Source organism: Zootoca vivipara, chromosome 4, assembly GCF_963506605.1.
Source record: "Zootoca vivipara chromosome 4, rZooViv1.1, whole genome shotgun sequence".
NCBI classification, from domain to species: Eukaryota; Metazoa; Chordata; class Lepidosauria; order Squamata; family Lacertidae; genus Zootoca; species Zootoca vivipara.
The window spans coordinates 51,702,195-51,721,142 of NC_083279.1; the positions used below are offsets into that span (position 1 = coordinate 51,702,195).

The 18,948-nt window shown below is 41.4% G+C and overlaps 1 protein-coding gene across 2 annotated transcripts in view; it reads left to right on the forward strand.

Annotated features, from left to right (window-relative positions):
- The first annotated feature begins 2,215 nt into the window (after positions 1-2,215).
- Positions 2,216-18,948, forward strand: part of PAXBP1 (PAX3 and PAX7 binding protein 1) — a 30,756-nt gene continuing 14,023 nt past the window's right edge. Inside the window, exons 1-7 of one of the 2 annotated variants that reach the window (XM_035115636.2) lie at positions 2,216-2,817; positions 6,088-6,216; positions 7,467-7,643; positions 8,582-8,803; positions 9,658-9,761; positions 10,610-10,830; positions 11,915-12,104. In XM_035115636.2, coding sequence (XP_034971527.2) covers positions 2,346-2,817; positions 6,088-6,216; positions 7,467-7,643; positions 8,582-8,803; positions 9,658-9,761; positions 10,610-10,830; positions 11,915-12,104 — 1,515 coding nt within the window. In that variant the 5' untranslated portion in view covers positions 2,216-2,345. The remainder of the gene's footprint in view (positions 2,818-6,087; positions 6,217-7,466; positions 7,644-8,581; positions 8,804-9,657; positions 9,762-10,609; positions 10,831-11,914; positions 12,105-18,948) is intronic. The other variant, XM_035115637.2, reaches the window with a different exon arrangement.

The window sequence follows — 18,948 nt, forward strand, 5'->3', positions numbered from 1 at the left end:
GTCAGTGGGCAGGAATACTGACTGACTGTTGAGGAGATGGAAGGAAAACCCAAGCGTGTGAGGAATGGAGTGACTGACTGGAACCGTGAACAGAAACACTGCAATATTTTGCTAGAGGGCCCCACTTGCATTTTCAATTTCTAATCTGGAGAGTGCAGTGCTTATGTAGCCAAATCAGCACAGCCCATGGACAAGAGACAGATTCATGAAAGTATAAAATATGACCATGTTAAGGGGGGGGGGCTGCATGGATGGATGTAATCACATGGGAGAGGAGTGAGGTTCAGAACAAGAGATGGGAGAGGTGGGTGATAAAGAGAAATTCGGAGTTGAGAAGGTGGTGAATGAATGACTTCTTAGCTCTCCCCCCACCCCAAATTTCACATTTGCTGTTTGCACACCTGTGAAACTGACTCCCTTTTATCTTCTTCTCTACCTCTTCCTAACCTTTTTGGTTAACTAGCCCAAAAACATACTGGATATTGGGCCAGCTGGCTCTCATCAATTGGCGGGGTGTGGTTGTGGGTGGGTGGGGTGAGACAAATGCAAGAAAGAGGTTGTTAATCCCCTACTTTTCTCTTTTTGCTTCCACTTTCAACAGCTAAAACAGGACTAGGGAACTTTTTTCAGCCAGAGGGCTAAATTCCATTTTAGAAAGCCTTCTGAGAGACACATGCCAGTACTGGGTAGAACCTAATGCAAAATCAGGGTGAACAAGAAATGAAAATGTTACCTTCATATAGTAGGCTATCTCCAAAGACACCCCTCTCTATCGCCAGACAGGCAAGGCAAAAATTCTGTATTTGGAAGCAGGGAAAGTGAGGGGTGTGGCCAAGGTAGAGTTCCAAGGATCAGATAGAGCAGGCACCCCCAACCTGCGGCCCTCCAGATGTTTTGGCCTACAACTCCCATGATCCCTAGCTAACAGGACCAGTGGTCAGGGATGATGGGATTTGTAGTCCAAAACATCTGGATGGCCGAAGGTTGAGGGTGCCTGAGATAGAGAAGCCTGGAGGGCAACATTTGGCCTCAGACCTGAGGATCTCCACCCATATGCTAAGAGATCTAGGGAGGGATGATCTTTAAGCGGAAGATCACCCTTGGCTCATGGCTTAGTTGTGCTTCTGTGGCTGCCTAGCAGGTCCTTTCCTACTTGCCCTTTTCCTTCACAAAAGGCAGCCTTAAATAATGAGATACACCTCTCCTCTCAGCTGAAGGCAGAGAAAGTCCCCTCAGTAGAGTTCAGGGTATGAGTACTTGCAAAGCAGGGATGTAGCTCAAATGGTAGAGCAGGCAAAAGGCCTGAGGTTCGATCCTAGGGCTGGGAAAGACACCTGCATGAAACCCTGGTGTCATAAAAGTTGTGGTTGCCTGAGGCAACCAGCCCGACACCTTGCCCACTCCTGGTAGTTGGAGGGCATCAGTCACCCTAAATATGAGCCTCACAAATCAGGCAGCCCTGGAGGAGTTTGCTGAGAGGTGCCTGGCTCTGCTGCCTGCCCACCTTCACTTACACCAGAGGGACATGCACACGAAAGCTCATACCAAAATAAAAACTTAGTTGGTCTTTAAGGTGCTACTGAAGGAATTTTTTTATTTTGTTTCAACCTGCCTCGTAATTGTTCGGTCCGCCACTTGCACTTGACTTGATACAGCCGTCAAGTGCCGGAACACGCACCTGTCAATCAGCCCTGAAGCAAGGGCGGTGAAGCCGTGCCCCCCCCCCCCGCGCCTTTGTTGCCCAATGTTCACAGCTGACAGGAGTTGGGAGTCCTGCAGCGTCTGGCGAAAGACAGATTTTTTTTATTCCTACTTGAAAGCATAATGATCCTTCTGTACTATGAAACACACTTAGCACTAGTCAAATGACAGAGCACTAATCAAATGACAGAGGAGCATTTTAAGTGTCCGCCCCCCAATAATACCGCCGTTCCCAGCAGAAAGAATCCCATAGTAATAACCCTTCCTTTCTCCCCGCCCGCACCTCTTCTGCAGGCTCAAGATGGCGGATTTGTACGGCCACCACCTTGGCGGCCGCTCTTGCCGACGCGTCTATGGTGACGAAGGGAAGCGTTCGGTAGCCGCAGCAAGCCGGCCGCCTCCCCGCCTCCTCCCCGTGACGGGAGGAGGGAGGGGTCAAGCCGGCGGCGAACAACAGAGGGCGCTGTGACCAACTCCCGGGTTATGGCTGCGACGATGCAGTCGCGGAAAGCGAGTTGAGGAGCGAGCGGCTGTGCGCGCGCGCTCTCTCTCCGGGCTGCTGCGGTGGTTTCGCCTCTGCGCCCGTCGCTCTTTTTCTGTGCAGGTCCTTTCCCGCGCGCCGGTGTCGGTTGGGCCTAAGCGGAATGTTCCGCAAGGCGCGGCGCGTGAACGTGCGGAAGCGGAACGAGTCTGAGGAGGACGAAGAAGAGCGGGAAGAGTCGCCGCCTCAGCAGCAACAGCCGCCGCCGCGGCCGGGAGGCGATGGGCCTTCTGGAGAGGCCGACCTGCTGCCGGGTCCGAAGCCGCCGCTTCTGCCGCTCCCGACGGGCTGCGTCCCCCTAGCTTGTCCCGGGGGTGGCAGCGGCGGCGGCTTCGGTTTCGGTGGCCCTGAAGCGGTCGGCCGCGGCGGCGGCTTGACGGCCCCGCAGCTCCAGCCGCCGCTTGTTCTTATCCCTCCCCCGCCGCCCCCTTCGCAACAAACGCCCCCAGGGAACAACGGGCTCGTGCCGGCGGCTTCTAAGCTGAAGGAGCGCAAGAACAAGAGCAAGGAGGAGCTGCTGCCGCCGCCGCCACGCGGTAGCCTCAGCCTCCTCAGCTTCCAAGATGAAGAAGAAGGTGAGCGAGCCTAGCGGGCGCCCTCGTCTCCACTCCCTCTTCCGAGGCCTAGTTGCTCCCACTGCCTGATTAGCGTTGAACTCGCTGCCGTTCGCCTTCTCCACCCCCCTTTGCCTCCCCAGTAATTTGAAACTCGGTTGCTTCAGGCGGGGAGGCTTTCCCGTCCCGTCCCCACCCTCTTCTGGCCTTCGCTAGCTTACAACCTACCTGCCATATGGCAAAGCGCTTCCGCTTAGGCTGCACGTTATTGCCTACACCGCGTGTATCTTGTTGCGTTACGGTATATATGTGGAATTCGTCGCAGCTCAGAACTGTGGAGATTATTCAGTAGCGAAGTAGAAAATAGGGGCGCTTCCGATCGGGTACAGATGTCACATGTTGGCTTGAAAATGAAATATTGGGGAGAAATCGGTAAAATGGCCGCGGGAGATATTGAGAATGGCCTCCATTCCTCCCCCCACCCCCCGTTCACACACATGACATATATATATATGGATATGTCATATTACGTTCATCTGCTTCATTGTAAACTTACATTAAGCATGCATACGTTCTACTGAGTTATTGTAGGAAGCCCGGAAGATACATCTTAGAGAGGTTTTTTAATGAGGTATTTTGTGTGATAAAATAGTCAGTGCATACCTTCCATGTATGAAAAAGCTACATGTTTCAATTGCAGCTCTTAATTTTTAACACTTACAGAAGTGGGTGGGGATCTAATTCTGCACTAATCCATGCATTGTTAGAGGGAAAAGCCACATGCAGAGATAGTCTTGCATGAAAGCTGGTTGAGATATTCTCTTTGGCTCATAAATGTCAGTCATCCCTGGCAGTTCTATTTCTGATCAAAATAAATTTGCAGCCAACAAGTCCTGTTCCCAGAACAACACTGACAGTCTGTACTAAATTAATTGCATGAATACTTTTGTCTGCCAACTTGGTGCCACTGCTTCCTTATTAATGTTAGAGGAGCACTGAGAGACTGCAAAGATAGCAAGGTATATTGAGTTTAAATCAGCAAAAGAAAGAGAGTCTATTTAAATCATTGGTTGTAAATCAATTTTCCTATTGATATTATTGATATCAATTAATATGTTTAATTGACAGTGGTGCAAATCCAACCACTGTACCTTGTTAATTTACAAACAGATGTTGTTTTGTTTGTATAACCAAACTTTGCATTTCTGTATACATATTACATACTTTTCTATTTTTTTACCTAGAGAGGGAATATTTTTAAAATAATCCCATATAGGGGTCTGTCTTACACCAGTACTCATGACAGTTTGTGAACAGTGTGATTCTATACAAGTCTAGTCAGTAATAAGTCTGGCTTGTTGGGGGGGGGGGACTGACACTCAAGCAGCAATCCTATAACCACTTACCTCAGAGTAAGCTTCATTTAATTCAATGAGATTTACTATTGAGTTGACACATATAGGGTTATGCTGTTGGCATGGGAATATAGCAGGGGTTGGAAACCTGAGGCCCTCCAGATGTTGCTGGACTACAGCTTCCATCATCCATGACCATTGGCTGTGGTGACTGAGCTTGATGTTACTTAACATTTAGAGGGTCACAGGTTTCCCATCCCTGGAGTACAGGAATATGCACACTTTCTTGTCTTTTAAGTGTTGCTCATTTCTGCTTGATATTCTGTCTTGGCCCAAACCCACCCTCACAAAAACAAAGTAGCCAACAAAAATTAAATGTCTATGAAAAGAGGATGTGGAATTCCTGTAGTGGAATTTCATCTGGCCACCCTATGAAATGTTGAAGCAAGTTTTGATAGTTGCTGGGGCAAACCAGAGAAGTTTGTTTTCCTCTACTAAAAATGAAACGTCTTTGTTTGATAAATACTCAAGAATAGCTTTATAGTAGGAAGCCTCCTATATAACCCAATATATGACTCTCTCTTTTTTAGTTTCCTCTCCTCTGGAAGTTAGGCAGTTGGAGAGTGTACTTTATCTTTTTCAATGGCTTATATCCTATGTTTTTGTCATAAAAGACATTCAAAGTCACTCACAGCATAAAGAAAATCAGTTGGATAAATAAAAAATATGAAACACCAGAAGCAGCAGCTAAAATATCAGAATATCAGGAAATGCAGGTTATAACTGAGATTTCAAAAACTAAAAGCTGTTAGAACAGAAAGTTCTTAGTCTTCCTTTGATACAACATTTTGGAGGTAACCAGTCAAATCTCTTTGTACTGTTGGGAATAAATGTATTCATCAGAGCTCCAAAATAAACAGTGATACTGTAGGTACCGGTAGGACACTGAAACAAACTTATACAGTATAATACTCAAGTTGCCATGCTAAAAGCCAGACATGAACTTTGGACAATTTGACATTGATTTGCTTTATCTACATAGAAGTTTTCAAATGCGTGTTTTGCTGGACCTCCTTAAGGACTTTTTTGAAAATGATGTTTTGCACTTGGGAATTAATCTTTAAGAACACATCAGTTATGAAGGATGCAGTCAAGTGTATATTTCCCTCTAATATATACAAATATGGTTCTCAGTTACAACTTAAATATATTTTAAAGGATAACTTGGTCTTTATATACATCTTCATAAGTGACATTACATGCATTGGTTTTGTATGCATGTGTCTGTACCTGACTGAAATATGCCTGTACCTGACTGAAAGACTCTTGTAAAGAGCACTCCTGTGGAAACAAACTCAGCCCTTGTCTAGAATTGAGAAATGGTAAGGTGGTAAGGCTTATTAATCTGCAGGTGTCCAATTTTGGAACTTAAGTTAAAATTATATTTACCTATTTTGTATTCTGTTGTGCTGTTTTCTATGATTTGGTTTAAGATTATTTATGAAGAATTGTAAAGTAATAAAATTTAGTTATTAAAAGTGCCTTAATCATGAGCATGTAGCCTTTAAGAAGAGCATCCAACAAAGAGTTTAAAAGAATTACATTAGAAGTGTATGTATTGCACCTCAGGTATTATGTATTGCACCTCAGGTGCTATGGCTATTGTTTTGCTATTGGACCTCTTGGAATTCATTCTTGCAACAAATTAGGGCTTGTGGTATTGGGATAGCACAGGCACTGTGGGTTGGGTTTTCCCATTGTAAGGATTAGCTGTTGTGAAAAACAAACTGGGTTTGTTGATTTATTCAAGTTAAAATGATGGCTTTGATATATTTTAATGCACTATATAACACCTTTTATATAGCTGAAGAGACATTAGTCACTGTTTTGCAAATTTGTATTTTCTCTCATTCATGCTTATTTTTTTCTCCTAAAGAAGCAGAAGAAGTTTTTAAAGTGAAGAAATCAAGTTACAGCAAAAAGATAGTAAAGCTTCTTAAGAAAGAATACAAAGAAGACCTTGAAAAATCGAAGACAAAACCAGAAACCAATTCTTTAGCAGATGGTAATCTTTATCTTGAAATTATAGCTGAAAAGGAAATTTTATGCGTAAATATTTATATGCCAACCTTCAACCAGTTGAGTGTGGTTTACAGAGTGAAAATATGCAGATATAGTAAACTACATAGTAAAAACAACTGATGGATAAAAACAGAGTAGTTGAACAATATTGTCTAATGCCTAAAATACTTTAAAAGCTAGGGAAAATAAAACAGTTATTTCTTGGCGCTGAAAAGAAGTCAATGTTGGTGCTAGGCAGTTTCCTGGGAAGGGATTTCAACAGAGAACTAACTTTAAAAATGAATAAAAAGTACAGGGGTACAGTTGATAATGGTAAGAATCGAGTATAAATTTAAGTTTCAAATAATATAGAACCAATAAGCAGTGCTTTTATTTGGGGGGGGGACACACAGGGGTATGCATACCCCTAAACATTTTGTGAATCTAAGTTTGGCCTCATTGAGGGGCAGTATTTCAATATGTGTAGGAAAATGAGAGTACTCCTAAATATTTTTTAAGAAAAAAAGCACTGCCAATAAGCATCCAGAGTACCAAGTATTTTCCTGCGTGTAAGACTACTTTTTAACCCAGGAAAATCTTCTCAAAAGTCGGGGGTCGTCTTATACGCAGTCGCAGAAGCAATTTCTGGTGCTGTGGACATTTTGGAAATGGGCAGAGCAGCGCCAGAAATCGCTTCTGCGCATGTGCAGAAGCGATTTCTGGCACTGTGGACATTTTGGATATGGGCAGCATGGGCATGTCTGGCCCACGGACGATTGTAGGAAGAGGGGTAGTCTTATACGGCGAGTATATCCCAAACTCTATATTTTAACTGGAAAAGCTGTGGGTCCTCTTGTACGCCCAGTCTTATACGCCGGAAAATACAGTACCAATTAAATATGTAGATGTTCAAATAAAGTACAATTCAGATTAATCAAAATTTCATCAGTTCTAAAGTGCAGAGTTCTTAACCCAATTTAAGGTATGTTAATAATCTAAATAACATTTCTTATTGAGCTTCATGTTTTAGTTCAGCCTTTCCTACATGTGCTTTCCCCAACCTTTTAAGGAGCAGTTGAAATCCAATTAATATTTCATATTTGTCCGCACTTTCTAGTTCCAAAATTCATTAGTTTTGGTCACATCTGTGGACTGCACAGGGCTATTATCTCAGGTGTATATAATGTGAGTCTCTAAAAAATATTTAAAAACTTTTTTCCAAAACGATACTTTAAGAGCACACTTTTTTTGCAGCCGAACAGTCTGCTGACAAAACGGGACAGGTTAAAGATGCAATTCAAGAAGATGGGGCTGCAAACAGTGAACAAGGAGAAGAAGAGATGGAAGTTGAAAGCGAGAAAGAAGAAGAAAAGCCAAAAGCTGGAGGAGCATTTTCAAATACTTTGTCTTCTCTGAATGTTCTGCGTCCAGGTTAGTGTATTTTTTTCAGGAGGAGGCTATCTTGAGATGAATTATTTGCCTTTCTCATTCCATAGGCAGGGCTTTGTCAATCAGTGAAGCTGGATGATGCCCCATCGCAGTTCCAGCTCTGTTACCTTCACAGCATGGGGGTCTTTTTGGAGCTGTTGCTCCTTCTTTCTACTTCAGAGACCAGGAATTTTTAGTTGGCCTTTTAAGTTGAAATTAAGGGAAAGGGAAACCAATTCATTATATTAATTAGATCACTTTTTATTAATACCTTAACAGAATATTTAAATTTGATTTAGTATATTTAATTGATCAGCTTCTCTCTTTGAATATCTATTTAAAAGTCGTAGTCCATCTTAATCTTCTTTGACAAATTGATTTTGTATATCTCATTTTTCTTGTCTACCTTTGTTTCATGAATTATTTAGAACTAATTCTGGCTTAATAAATTTGAATCTTTTGGTCTTATTTACTACTGTACTTCAGATTCTACTTAATTGCATCTTCTTCCGATCACAGGAACGTAGCAGCCTGTGGTGGATGTTAGGTGCCATTTCTTGGAAATTTTGTTCTGTCTAAGCATGTTAAAAGCTTTGCGTTTTCTTTTTCTTATTTTGTCTTTATCTGATAAAGCACTACTCAGCAATGTGGCTACTCATACAATATTCAGATATTGTTAGACTTTTAGTACTGCTGCAGCAAGCCTTGCTGTATCAACTCTCTCTTCCATAAAGCCAGGTGGGATGGCCACAGGGTATAAATATTTGGAGGAGAGCTGGATGGCAGATTATCCCAACCTGGTTGATGGAGTAGGTCATGATGTCTTGCCTGTGCCTCTGTTGCAGCCAGTTGGAATTAGAATGCAGGTGGAACTGTAGCATGTGAACACACGATTGAATATAACACATGGCTTTTAAAAAGCACATTCTTTTTTTTTCTAGGAGAAATTCCAGATGCTGCTTTTATTCATGCTGCTAGGAAAAAGCGCCAAATGGCTCGTGAGCTTGGGGACTTTTTGCCACTTGACAGTGATCCAGGGAAAGGGCGCCTTGTTAGAGAAGATGAAAATGATGCCAGTGACGATGAAGATGATGATGAGAAGCGAAGAATAGTCTTTTCTGTGAAAGAGAAGTCCCAAAGGCAAAAAATTGCAGAGGAAATAGGTAAAATGATGAAAAGTTGCAATAAGTTCCAAATGTTCTGCTGTTGCCATTAAAACCATTTAGCATAAATTGTTTTCGGAAACACTATTTTCAGTGGCTTAATAGTATAATGTAATAGTGAGGTTGAATGTTAAAAATTCATTGGTAGTTACAGTAAACAGTTTGGCTTGGATCTAAAGCTTGAATGAAAATCCAGTTGCACAGTTAGGCTTTCCCACTGCCTCCTTGCTGAAGCTCCCTGCAACCTCCAAAAACACTGCTGAGGCTCAGGTATTGTCTAGCATATGGCATGGGGAATGCATCAGGAGTGGAGATGGATTTGGGGAAATCATCATGCACAAATGGAAGTGCCTTTCCAGTTATACAATGTATAGCTGCATATCTGAGTATGAATGAGGAGGAGGAGCCTGTGGTCAGACATGGTACAACTAAAAATTACAAAATATCTGTTTGATATATATCACTGTTGCAAGTGTTTATCCACAATTTTGTTCTGCTTCTGCATTAATCTGATTTTAAGAAATACAGAAATATGTATTTTCATTCATATTTTGATAAGTTTAAACTACTGTGAACTCTGTCACAACTTTAGAAGTGCAAAATCTGGCTGACAGCTGAGTTCCAGTCTTCACATTAGTGCACAGGGTGCAGAGCCGGTTATTTTGTACAGGAATTTCCTCAAACATACTTAGGTACACCCCAGTTCACTCAACAGAATATGAGGTAGGGGCACAGGCTACATGTTTGCCTTTTTCATTGAAGGCATGGAAGCTTGAGAAAACTCGAATACAGTATTCAATATGCCATTATTTAGTGTGTGCTATTCCTACTGATCGTTACGTTTTTGTGCTCAGGTATCGAAGGAAGTGATGATGAAGCCCTGATTGCTGGGGAACAGGATGAAGAACTCAGTCGATGGGAGCAAGAACAGATACGTAAAGGCATTAATATACCTCAGGCATGTATGAAAGTAATTCTAAAACTGTAGTAGCAAATGATGACCCTTTGGCTAAATAAAGCTCCTGGTTTGTCATCTTATCCCCAATTGCCAGTGCTAGAGGGGAGAAAAGAGGTGTAGATACCTGTGACATAGAGATTTGAAGCTAAGTTCTGGGGCTGACCTTGTCCTGACCCATTCTTCTTCACTTCTTGAATAGGCCTACTGGTACATGATCAGGGTTTGATAAAACATGGGTTAGATCTAATCTATCATCTAAGTTATATTACTGGAGTGTGTTATACATGAGGCTGCCTCAGAAGAAGGTTTGGAGACTTCAGATGGTGCAGAATTTTGCAGCTAGGTTGCTCTCCCGGGCAAAATGGTTTGTCCGTATAATACCAATCCTAATCTGGATGCAAATTAGTTTCCAGGTCCAATTCAGAGTGCTAGTTTTGACCTATAAAGCCTTAAACAGGTCAGGACCACAACTGAGAGGTGAGAGGTAAATTGAAGATCTGCCAGTTGTGGCAATAGGACTGGTTGGCAGTGCACTTTAAAAAATAGAATAGGGGGACCTCCATTCTCCTCCTCCCATCATAAAAGTGTCCCTTCAGTAAAACAATTTGCATACCAGGGATGTAAGCATAGCTGAAAGAGCAAATTATTCAAGCAAATCTTCCCTGTTTTATCATTGAGTGATGAATGTTTTGAGGTGCTTCTTTCCTTGAAAAGCTCTTGTGTGCACATGAAACATATACATGGGCAGGTAGAATTTAAGATACAATTTCTAAAAAATGCCTGCTGGACTGAATTAGCTTTGTGACCTTGTTTTTGTAATAAGGTTTACACATATTTTGTTCCCATAGGTTCAAGCAAGTCAACCTGCTGAAGTGAATAACCTGTACTACCAGAATACTTACCATACAATGCCTTATGGTTCATCTTATGGCATTCCTTACACATATGCTGCTTATGGATCATCGGAGACAAAATCTCACAAAACAGATAATACAATACCTTTCAAAACTCCCAGTAATGAGATGACTCCTGTTACTATTGATTTGGTAAAGAAACAGCTTAAAGACAGGTAGGGCACACCAACTTCTTAAAATTTAAGACCTGTCCTCTAGATTCTGGGGGGCAGATGCAGAATTTCATCAATGGAAGCCATACATCCTCATTAAAAAAAAAGGAAGAAAACAAACTGTTCAAAAGGCTGCTTGGATTACTTCTCTGGAAATGACCATTTGATCATGTTGAAGATTGGTACATGAAAAGAATGGACACTGAAAACTAATATTGTAGCCAAAGAATTGAAAGAACAGTAATACTTAGCTTACCACATTATATTTTTATGAGAAGTATAAATCATTTCTGAATAGGTAAACATTTCAGACAAAGGCTTAACATTACATTTTTAGAAGTTTTAAATGCTGTAACATTTACTGAAAACTGGAAATAATATGGATTAACTGAGCAGTTGCATGTGCTTCTTACTATAAGCATGTATCTTAATGGCTTGAAGGTGAGTCAAATTAATAGATAAATAATGACACCTTTAATCTAAGTCAGAGAAATTTGTTGTGTGCTTCCCATTTCTGTTGAGAGCAACAGGAATTCAGGATACTGAGTATGCAAAGGGAAATGTGGTTAGACAATAAATACACTGTATATAGCACAAAGAACCATATAAACCAGGGTGCTTTATGTACATAATATGTACATAGGATTCAAACACAATTCAGAAATGAGGTAAAATTGACTAAAGAAACAGCCACTTTTGAGTATACTATGCGTCAGCTGGAAGAAGAAATAAAATTAGCATATGTAGCGAGTGTGCAGGGTGCTTTTGGAGTAGAGAAAGATGTGATGCGCTCCACTACTAGGTGGAAAGCTTTGAGTTTATGAATGTTGGAGAAGCACAGATTTCTGGGGTGGGGTAGTGTAAGGATGGAGAAACTGACCCCCTTGGACTACCAGTCTGTGTATGGTCAGTGGTCAGTAGAGATGGCCAATAACACCTAGAAGGCCACAGTTTCCTCATCTCTTTAAAGCTGTCAATACAGCTTTAAATGTTGTTTGTAGTTTTCTTTACTATAAGAAAAATAGTGCATGTATACTGTAGGTTACAGTATGCTTTGGGATGTAAACGTGTGTCCATTGACATTTAGGTTGGACTCAATGAGAGAATTTCACAAAGCAAATCAGCAGCAACATGAGAAGCATCTGCAAAGACGTGATGAATCTACCAAGGCAATCGAAAGATTGGAAGGGTCTTCTGGGGGTGTTGGTGAACGGTATAAATTTCTGCAAGAAATGCGAGGGTATGTCCAAGACTTGCTTGAGTGTTTCAATGAAAAGGTAAGAATGCAAAATATATTCATCTTTTTCAGTAACGAAGTTTAGTCTGTGCTCAGTTCTCTTGTACATGCCAATGAAACACTCGGCACATGTTTGAAGGTTTGGTTTTAAATGTGGTGAAAACAATAAGTCATTGTTGGAATACAACAGCATTGGCATTCAGGTTGTGATGCCACCTTTCTCATTCTTAGAAGCATTTTGTTTCTGAAAACCATTGTAGTTCTCAATGATGACTCAGATTCTGGTGGTTTAATTTGCATTTCCCGGTTCCCAGCATAAAAACCCAACAACATTGAGTCCCACTTAAGGATTCTACAGACCAGTTTATTCGCAGCCAGGATTGGTTAAGGAAGGACACTTAAAGCTCAGGTTACCCCATGGCATATTGGGAACCCAGGCCAGTTTCATAGGAATAATATACTGTTTTTTTAAAAGCAAGGTTTGAAAAAAGCAGTTTTTCTTGCTGATAAGTATCAAGTGCCAGGTTCCCTTTTGTTACAAAGTGTTGTACTTTTAATTTGGATTTCAGGCAGTTCTTTACTAATCTGTACTGCAACTTGCCTTTCCTAGAATTGGAAGGATGTATTTAAAAAATACATTTTAAAAAATTGTTGGGATTGAGCTTCAATCCTGTGCACATTCAACCTGGAGTAAGCTTTCTGGAATTCCATAGGACTGATTAACTTGGCATCAGTTTGCACCAAGTTCAGGATGAATTTCCTGTTTCTACTGTTTCATTTTTAAAAAACTAAACATAATTGAATTAGAATTCTTTTAAACTTTTCTGTGGATGTAATTTGCTATTGGTTATGTCAATTTGTAAGCTATCTAGTAAGGGACGAGACCACGCGAGCACTGTAAAGTGCCATGCACATTGGTGGCACCATATAAATAAATAAGTTCAATATCTGTGTTAATCTGTAAATAAAGCTCCTAGTGCAAATCATTTGGAAACTCAGTAATCTGGAGGAAAAGTACCAGAAGAAAATCCAAAGCTTGGAAAATACCGTGCAGTTACAGAAGCAAGTTCATTATAATCAGGAAAACAGATGGCCATCCAACCTCTGCTTAAAAACCTCCAATGAAGGAGAGTCCACCACCTTGAAAGGGAGTTTGTTCCACAGTCAAACAGCTCTCACTGTCATTAAGTTATTGATGTTCAGTCATAACCTTCTGTCTTGTTTTGTAACTTGAATAGGGTCCTAGCCCCCAGAGCAGGATAAAACAATCCATTTAAATAAACAAGTATCAATGTTTTGTTTTATCAGAATGTTTTGTTTTGTTTTAGATTTTGGTAGAAATGTAAGCTGCGGTGGTTTTGGAGTTGTTGGTGGAAGTGTAAACTTCAGATAGCTTTCTTTAATGTTTATTAGAAGTTTTATTTCTATTTTCATTCTGTATTCCTGTAACAGATTGGTCCCAATAATTGAGCCAATAAACCTTCAGTTAAATCATGAAGCACTAGGTTTGGACACCAAGAGGGAGGCAAATCGGATATTTGATATGCAGTATACAACCGTCAGCCAGTCTTTCCCTTAGGGCCCCTGCATTTCCCTGTGTCTCCCTGGAAAGTTTTTTTTAATGTAGTTAGTTGCTTTGGCTTGGATCTAAAGGTATAGTTGTGTAAATCAAAGGCTGGTCAGCCCTGGTTTTTTAGGATTTCCATCCTCCCTACTTCACCTCTCAGCATCATAAGCCATACTGTTGCAGATGTTCCCCCGTCTTATAAGAAGACTTTCATGGAATGCAGAAGGAAATGGAAGGTTGGAATAGCCTATCCTGTGAATAGAAAGTAGGATTCAATCCTGTATTTCTGAAGAATAGTTAACAGTAATATTGGTATAGAAAAATAGTAGTTCTATTCAAGTGCAAAAGTATAACAATTTAAATATAAATTAAGCCTGCAATGGTAAACTTGGGCACTACCGGTAGGTAGTAAATCTCATTGAATACAATGGGACTTATGTCTGAGTAAACTTGCTTGGGATTCTGTTGCAAATGAGCAAAATGTAGATTTCAAAGAAAGCACCAGTAGGTCTTGATCAGGTTACTCTATTTCTCCACTATGGCGATCTGAATCCAGATTTCTGCTAGTAAAATTATGAACATAGACTGTATGATTATGGGTTTGGAACGACTCTTCTGTATGGATGAAAAAACTTTTATCTAAAACTTAGATTATTTTCACTAAATAGGAAGGCAGACAAGGGAAGACTAGTGAAGCAGAAAATTGTGTTGCAGTAACCTAGTTTTCAGATCTCAGTAGGGTGGGTAGGGAACTTGTTAATGTTGGAATATTGGGGTGTAAATCACCAATATTCTTACTACTGCCACTGGCTTCGGTAAAGAAGACAGCAAACAATCGTAGGTGCTAATCTACGTTTATTCAGAGAGTGTGTGTTCAGCCATCACTCTCCAGTTCAGAAGAAAGTGAAAGTAGAAACAGAACAAAGAACATCACATGACAGGAGATCAAGTTACACAGTCTCCTGTGTGTGGGAAAGTTACAGCAATCACATAAAGTAAACATTCATCCACATACAGCATCTGTGCCATGCAGAGGATTTATGCTAACATCTCCCCTGAATCCTGAAATGGAAAAAGATGCAAATGTGAGAGCATCATTAAGAGAAGTGAACAGACAGTTGTCATAAACAAAGTAGGACTTTCCTGCTGTGGAACTCTCTGAGACTGGATTGACCAGCTTTGGCTTCCAGGGGACCAGAGCAGTTGCTCTGTTGACAGAAACAGTGTTGCGTTTGACAACCTGTTGTTGTGGCTTAGCCTGTGTGACTGCTGCCTGTTTTGGAGTTCTAAGCACAGCTAAATTTGCAATTGCTGTGTTGGCAAACTCCTGAGAATACCTCTTGGGTCCTCTTCTAATCCTCTCAGACCTGCGTGAGAGGTGCAAATCCTGTTTACTGAGATTCTCCCCCTCAGGACTTTTGGGAGAACTCATACCAATGGTAAACAGTGGGTCAAGTGCTTCTAGCACTTTTTCATCATCCGATGAAGGTCTGTTAAAAACAGCATGAGTTCCTTTGTGTATGACTGTCTCCCCTGTGTCAGAGCTACTCGGGGTAGAGCCTTCAGCAAAGGAATCATTATCACTACAACTTGTGTCAGTGTAGGAATCATCAAAATCATTGGCACCTATGGGAAATTCATCAAGAACATATGTTTCTTGTGGCGTAGGAGAGTGTTCTACCTCTTGAGTAAGAATCACCTCATTGGAAGAATGCAACATAACTCTGCATTGACCTTCCTCAAAACCCAATAGAATGCCTTGGACTGGCTTGCCCTCAAGCGAAGCCACCCACATTTTGGTTCCAAAAACCTTAGTGTTGCTCACATCAGGCTTTTGTTGGAACAGAATCTCATAAGGAGAACGCTTCTGTCCTTTAGGAACCTGTCTGAGCCACTGGTAAAGGAAAAATGAGATGCTTTCAGCCCACAGTTGTTCAGACAATCCTGAACTCAGCAGTTGCGCTTGCATGCCTGCTTCTAACTCAGTGTTAACCTTAACACATAAGCTTTTGTCCCAAGCTGCCTGGGTTTTGGCAAACTTGTGGTGAATGCCTTTGTCATCAAAAAAAGCTTGAAACTCCTGTGAAGTAAAAAGAGGAATGTCATTGGTCAATAAACATTCAATTTTACAACCATGTTTCAGTTCAACCTTAGCATGAAATTCAGAAAATTTCACAATAGCCTGCTGAGGCTTTTGCAGAGGATAAAACCACGTATACTTAGAGAAGTGGTCAGTTATCAGAAGATAATATTTGGCCTTGCCAAGGGACTTCGGCATAGGACCAAAAACACCAGCAGAAACGATCTGGAAACAACGTGTTAGACCTTTCTTGCTTGGTTGCTTCTTTGCCTGCTTAGGCTCCTCTGGACCTGTCAAACAATCATCAACAACATTAAAGCATGCATCACTTTTATCATAAGATAATCTGAAAAGGTTATCTTTGTCTCTGTGTCCCTTTAAAAGAACTTCTCCATCTTTAGAAATCACACAGGTGCCCCTGTGAAAACACAGCTCAAACCCCTTCTCATCTATTTGAGAAACACTGAAAAGGTTTTGCTTCAGCTCTGGAACAAGATACACATTACTGATACTCAAATTTAGAGATTTCAGAAAAATAGTTCCTTTTCCAATGGATTTCAAGGAATTGCCATCTGCCTGTGACACGATGGAGTCCAGCTTCTCAAAAGTCTGGAACAGTCTCTTGTCGTTGACCAGATGGTGCGAAGATCCCGAATCTATGATCAGATAAGACCCGTCGTCTTCTTGGTCATCAAGCTGAGTGAGCATTACAAGCATTTTGCGTGCTGTAGGGCCCTTGCTGCTGCCGCCGCCGCTGCTGCTGCCACTACCGCCGCTGCCTCGCCCCTTAGGCCCAGAAGCCTGTTGTTGACTTCCTGAGTCCTTCTGGGGTCGTCTGCATGTCTTGGCTGTGTGCCCAGGAATATTGCATAACTGGCATCTGACCACAGTTTTAAGGGCTTGTGCAGTCTCTGCAGATGCACCAGGTGAGGGTGAGTAGCGCTCCCCGTTGGCCTCCACCTGTGCGCGGGTCCTGTCCTCCTCATTAAGCAATGAAGCATAAATTCCTGCTGCAGTCATTTGCTGAGGGTCTTGAGCCCCCAGCTGGGCTGCAATAGCATTAAAGGACTTGGGAAGGCTATTTAGCACTGTAAAGCAATAAATGTCGTCATCCAAATTGACGTTTCTGTCAACTAGCTCCTGGCGTAGTTGACGCATCTGATGCAAATGGGCTCTCAGGTCTCCTCCCTCCTTCAGACGCAAATTAATTAATCTCTGAAAGAATAATGTTGTTGATCCGGCGCGCAACCTCAGGTGCTCGTCCCGAAGATGAGTCCAAACATCATAAGCATTATCTAAGTTCCGAATATGAACCAGCTGTGATGGGTCCAAATGCAGAACTATTGTTGCCCTTGCCTGTGCGTTGCGATTCAACCACCTGTGGCCTGGCAAAACGGGCGGTGCGTTCTGAATCAACTCAATAAGTCCTTGCCGGATAAGAACACATTCCATTTTAACACTCCACGTTGCGTAATTTGAGTCATTTAACAAAGGACACAAACTCTTGGGTGTTTGATCTGAATCCCCGGCTTTAGCCATCTTGCTTCTGTAAGCGTGCTGCTAGCTTCTGACTTCAAAGTACAAAGAAGCTGCAAATTAGGCTTTCGGCAGGCATCTGCAATTAAGCTGCTGCTTTAGAGGTTTTATTGCCGCTATAAATCCGTCCCGGTTACTCACTGCTCCGGTGATAAGGAACGCAGACTATCCGTGCACTTCCTCCCCTGGAACGCAGGAACCGGTGACTCCCAAGCAGGCGAAATTCCTCAGGATCAGCTGCTGCAGATTGAGGCCTCCTTGCCAGTTTACGCTTTTCAGAGGTCCGAAGATCGGAACCAGAGCTCAACCATCCTCTGCTACCACTGTTGGAATATTGGGGTGTAAATCACCAATATTCTTACTACTGCCACTGGCTTCGGTAAAGAAGACAGCAAACAATCGTAGGTGCTAATCTACGTTTATTCAGAGAGTGTGTGTTCAGCCATCACTCTCCAGTTCAGAAGAAAGTGAAAGTAGAAACAGAACAAAGAACATCACATGACAGGAGATCAAGTTACACAGTCTCCTGTGTGTGGGAAAGTTACAGCAATCACATAAAGTAAACATTCATCCACATACAGCATCTGTGCCATGCAGAGGATTTATGCTAACAGTTAAACGTAGCTGAAAATTGCACTATGAACTTATTGTAGCTAGCAGTGCACTCTGAATGTTTGCGGGCTTTGCTTCATTTTAATAATGAATTCTTAACTAATGCAAGAACAGTCATATTCACTTTACACTAGTGTGATTGTGTATAATGGATTGTGATGAGCATGTGCGGCAGAGCAAGATAGCTTTGCCCTGCCTGTTTCCATAGGATGCTCCTGCTTGTGAAACAACAGCAGAAAATACAACTGTCTTCTTTGGCTATGCCCTTTTCTCATGTTTGCTTCTGCCTCTTTCCTTCTTCCCCTGAGTTGGCAAAGTTGATTTGAATATTTTGGCAAAGAATATAAAAGCTTGAATAGATTTGAATTTTTGAGGAGGATTCTGCTTTACTCATGGAGAAATAGTGATGTTGATGGCAGGATGCATTGTGTCAATGTGGTAGTGCTTGCAGCCACTCAGTAGCCTCAATTCCTGGTGGAAAAATGTCAAGAGTAGAATAACTAAAATAGGTTAAAAAACCCAACCTTGTGTCTAGTCGTAACAAAATAAAATAAAAATCCTTCCATTAGCACCTTTAGAGACCAACTAAGATTGTCATTGGTATGAGCTTTCATGTGCATGCACACTTCTTCAAATACCATGCATGCACATGAAAGCTCATACCAATGACAATCTTAATTGGTCTCTAAGGTGCTACTGGAAGGATTTTTTTTATTTTGTTTTGACTACAGCAGACCATGGCTACCTACTTGTAACTTGTGTCTAGTGTAAACGCTCATGTTTGTAACTGCTTTTGGACTTCTGTGAATGTAAGTAAATCTTTCCACTTCCTTAATAAACTTTATTGAAAATACATTAAGTCATTGGATTACATGACTAATTTTTAAAAATTGCCCTTTATTTTTTAAGAAAATGTTGACTAAAAAGAAAAAGTTGTGCTTTCTGTCCAATATTTAATATTTTTTTCATTATATCACCTCCAAGAGAGATATTTCTATATGCAAATTCACTTTTTCCTTGAAATATTCTGTCTTTTCTTTCTCAATTTGTAAAGAAACTTTTTTATTGTGCATTAATTGTTTCATTAAA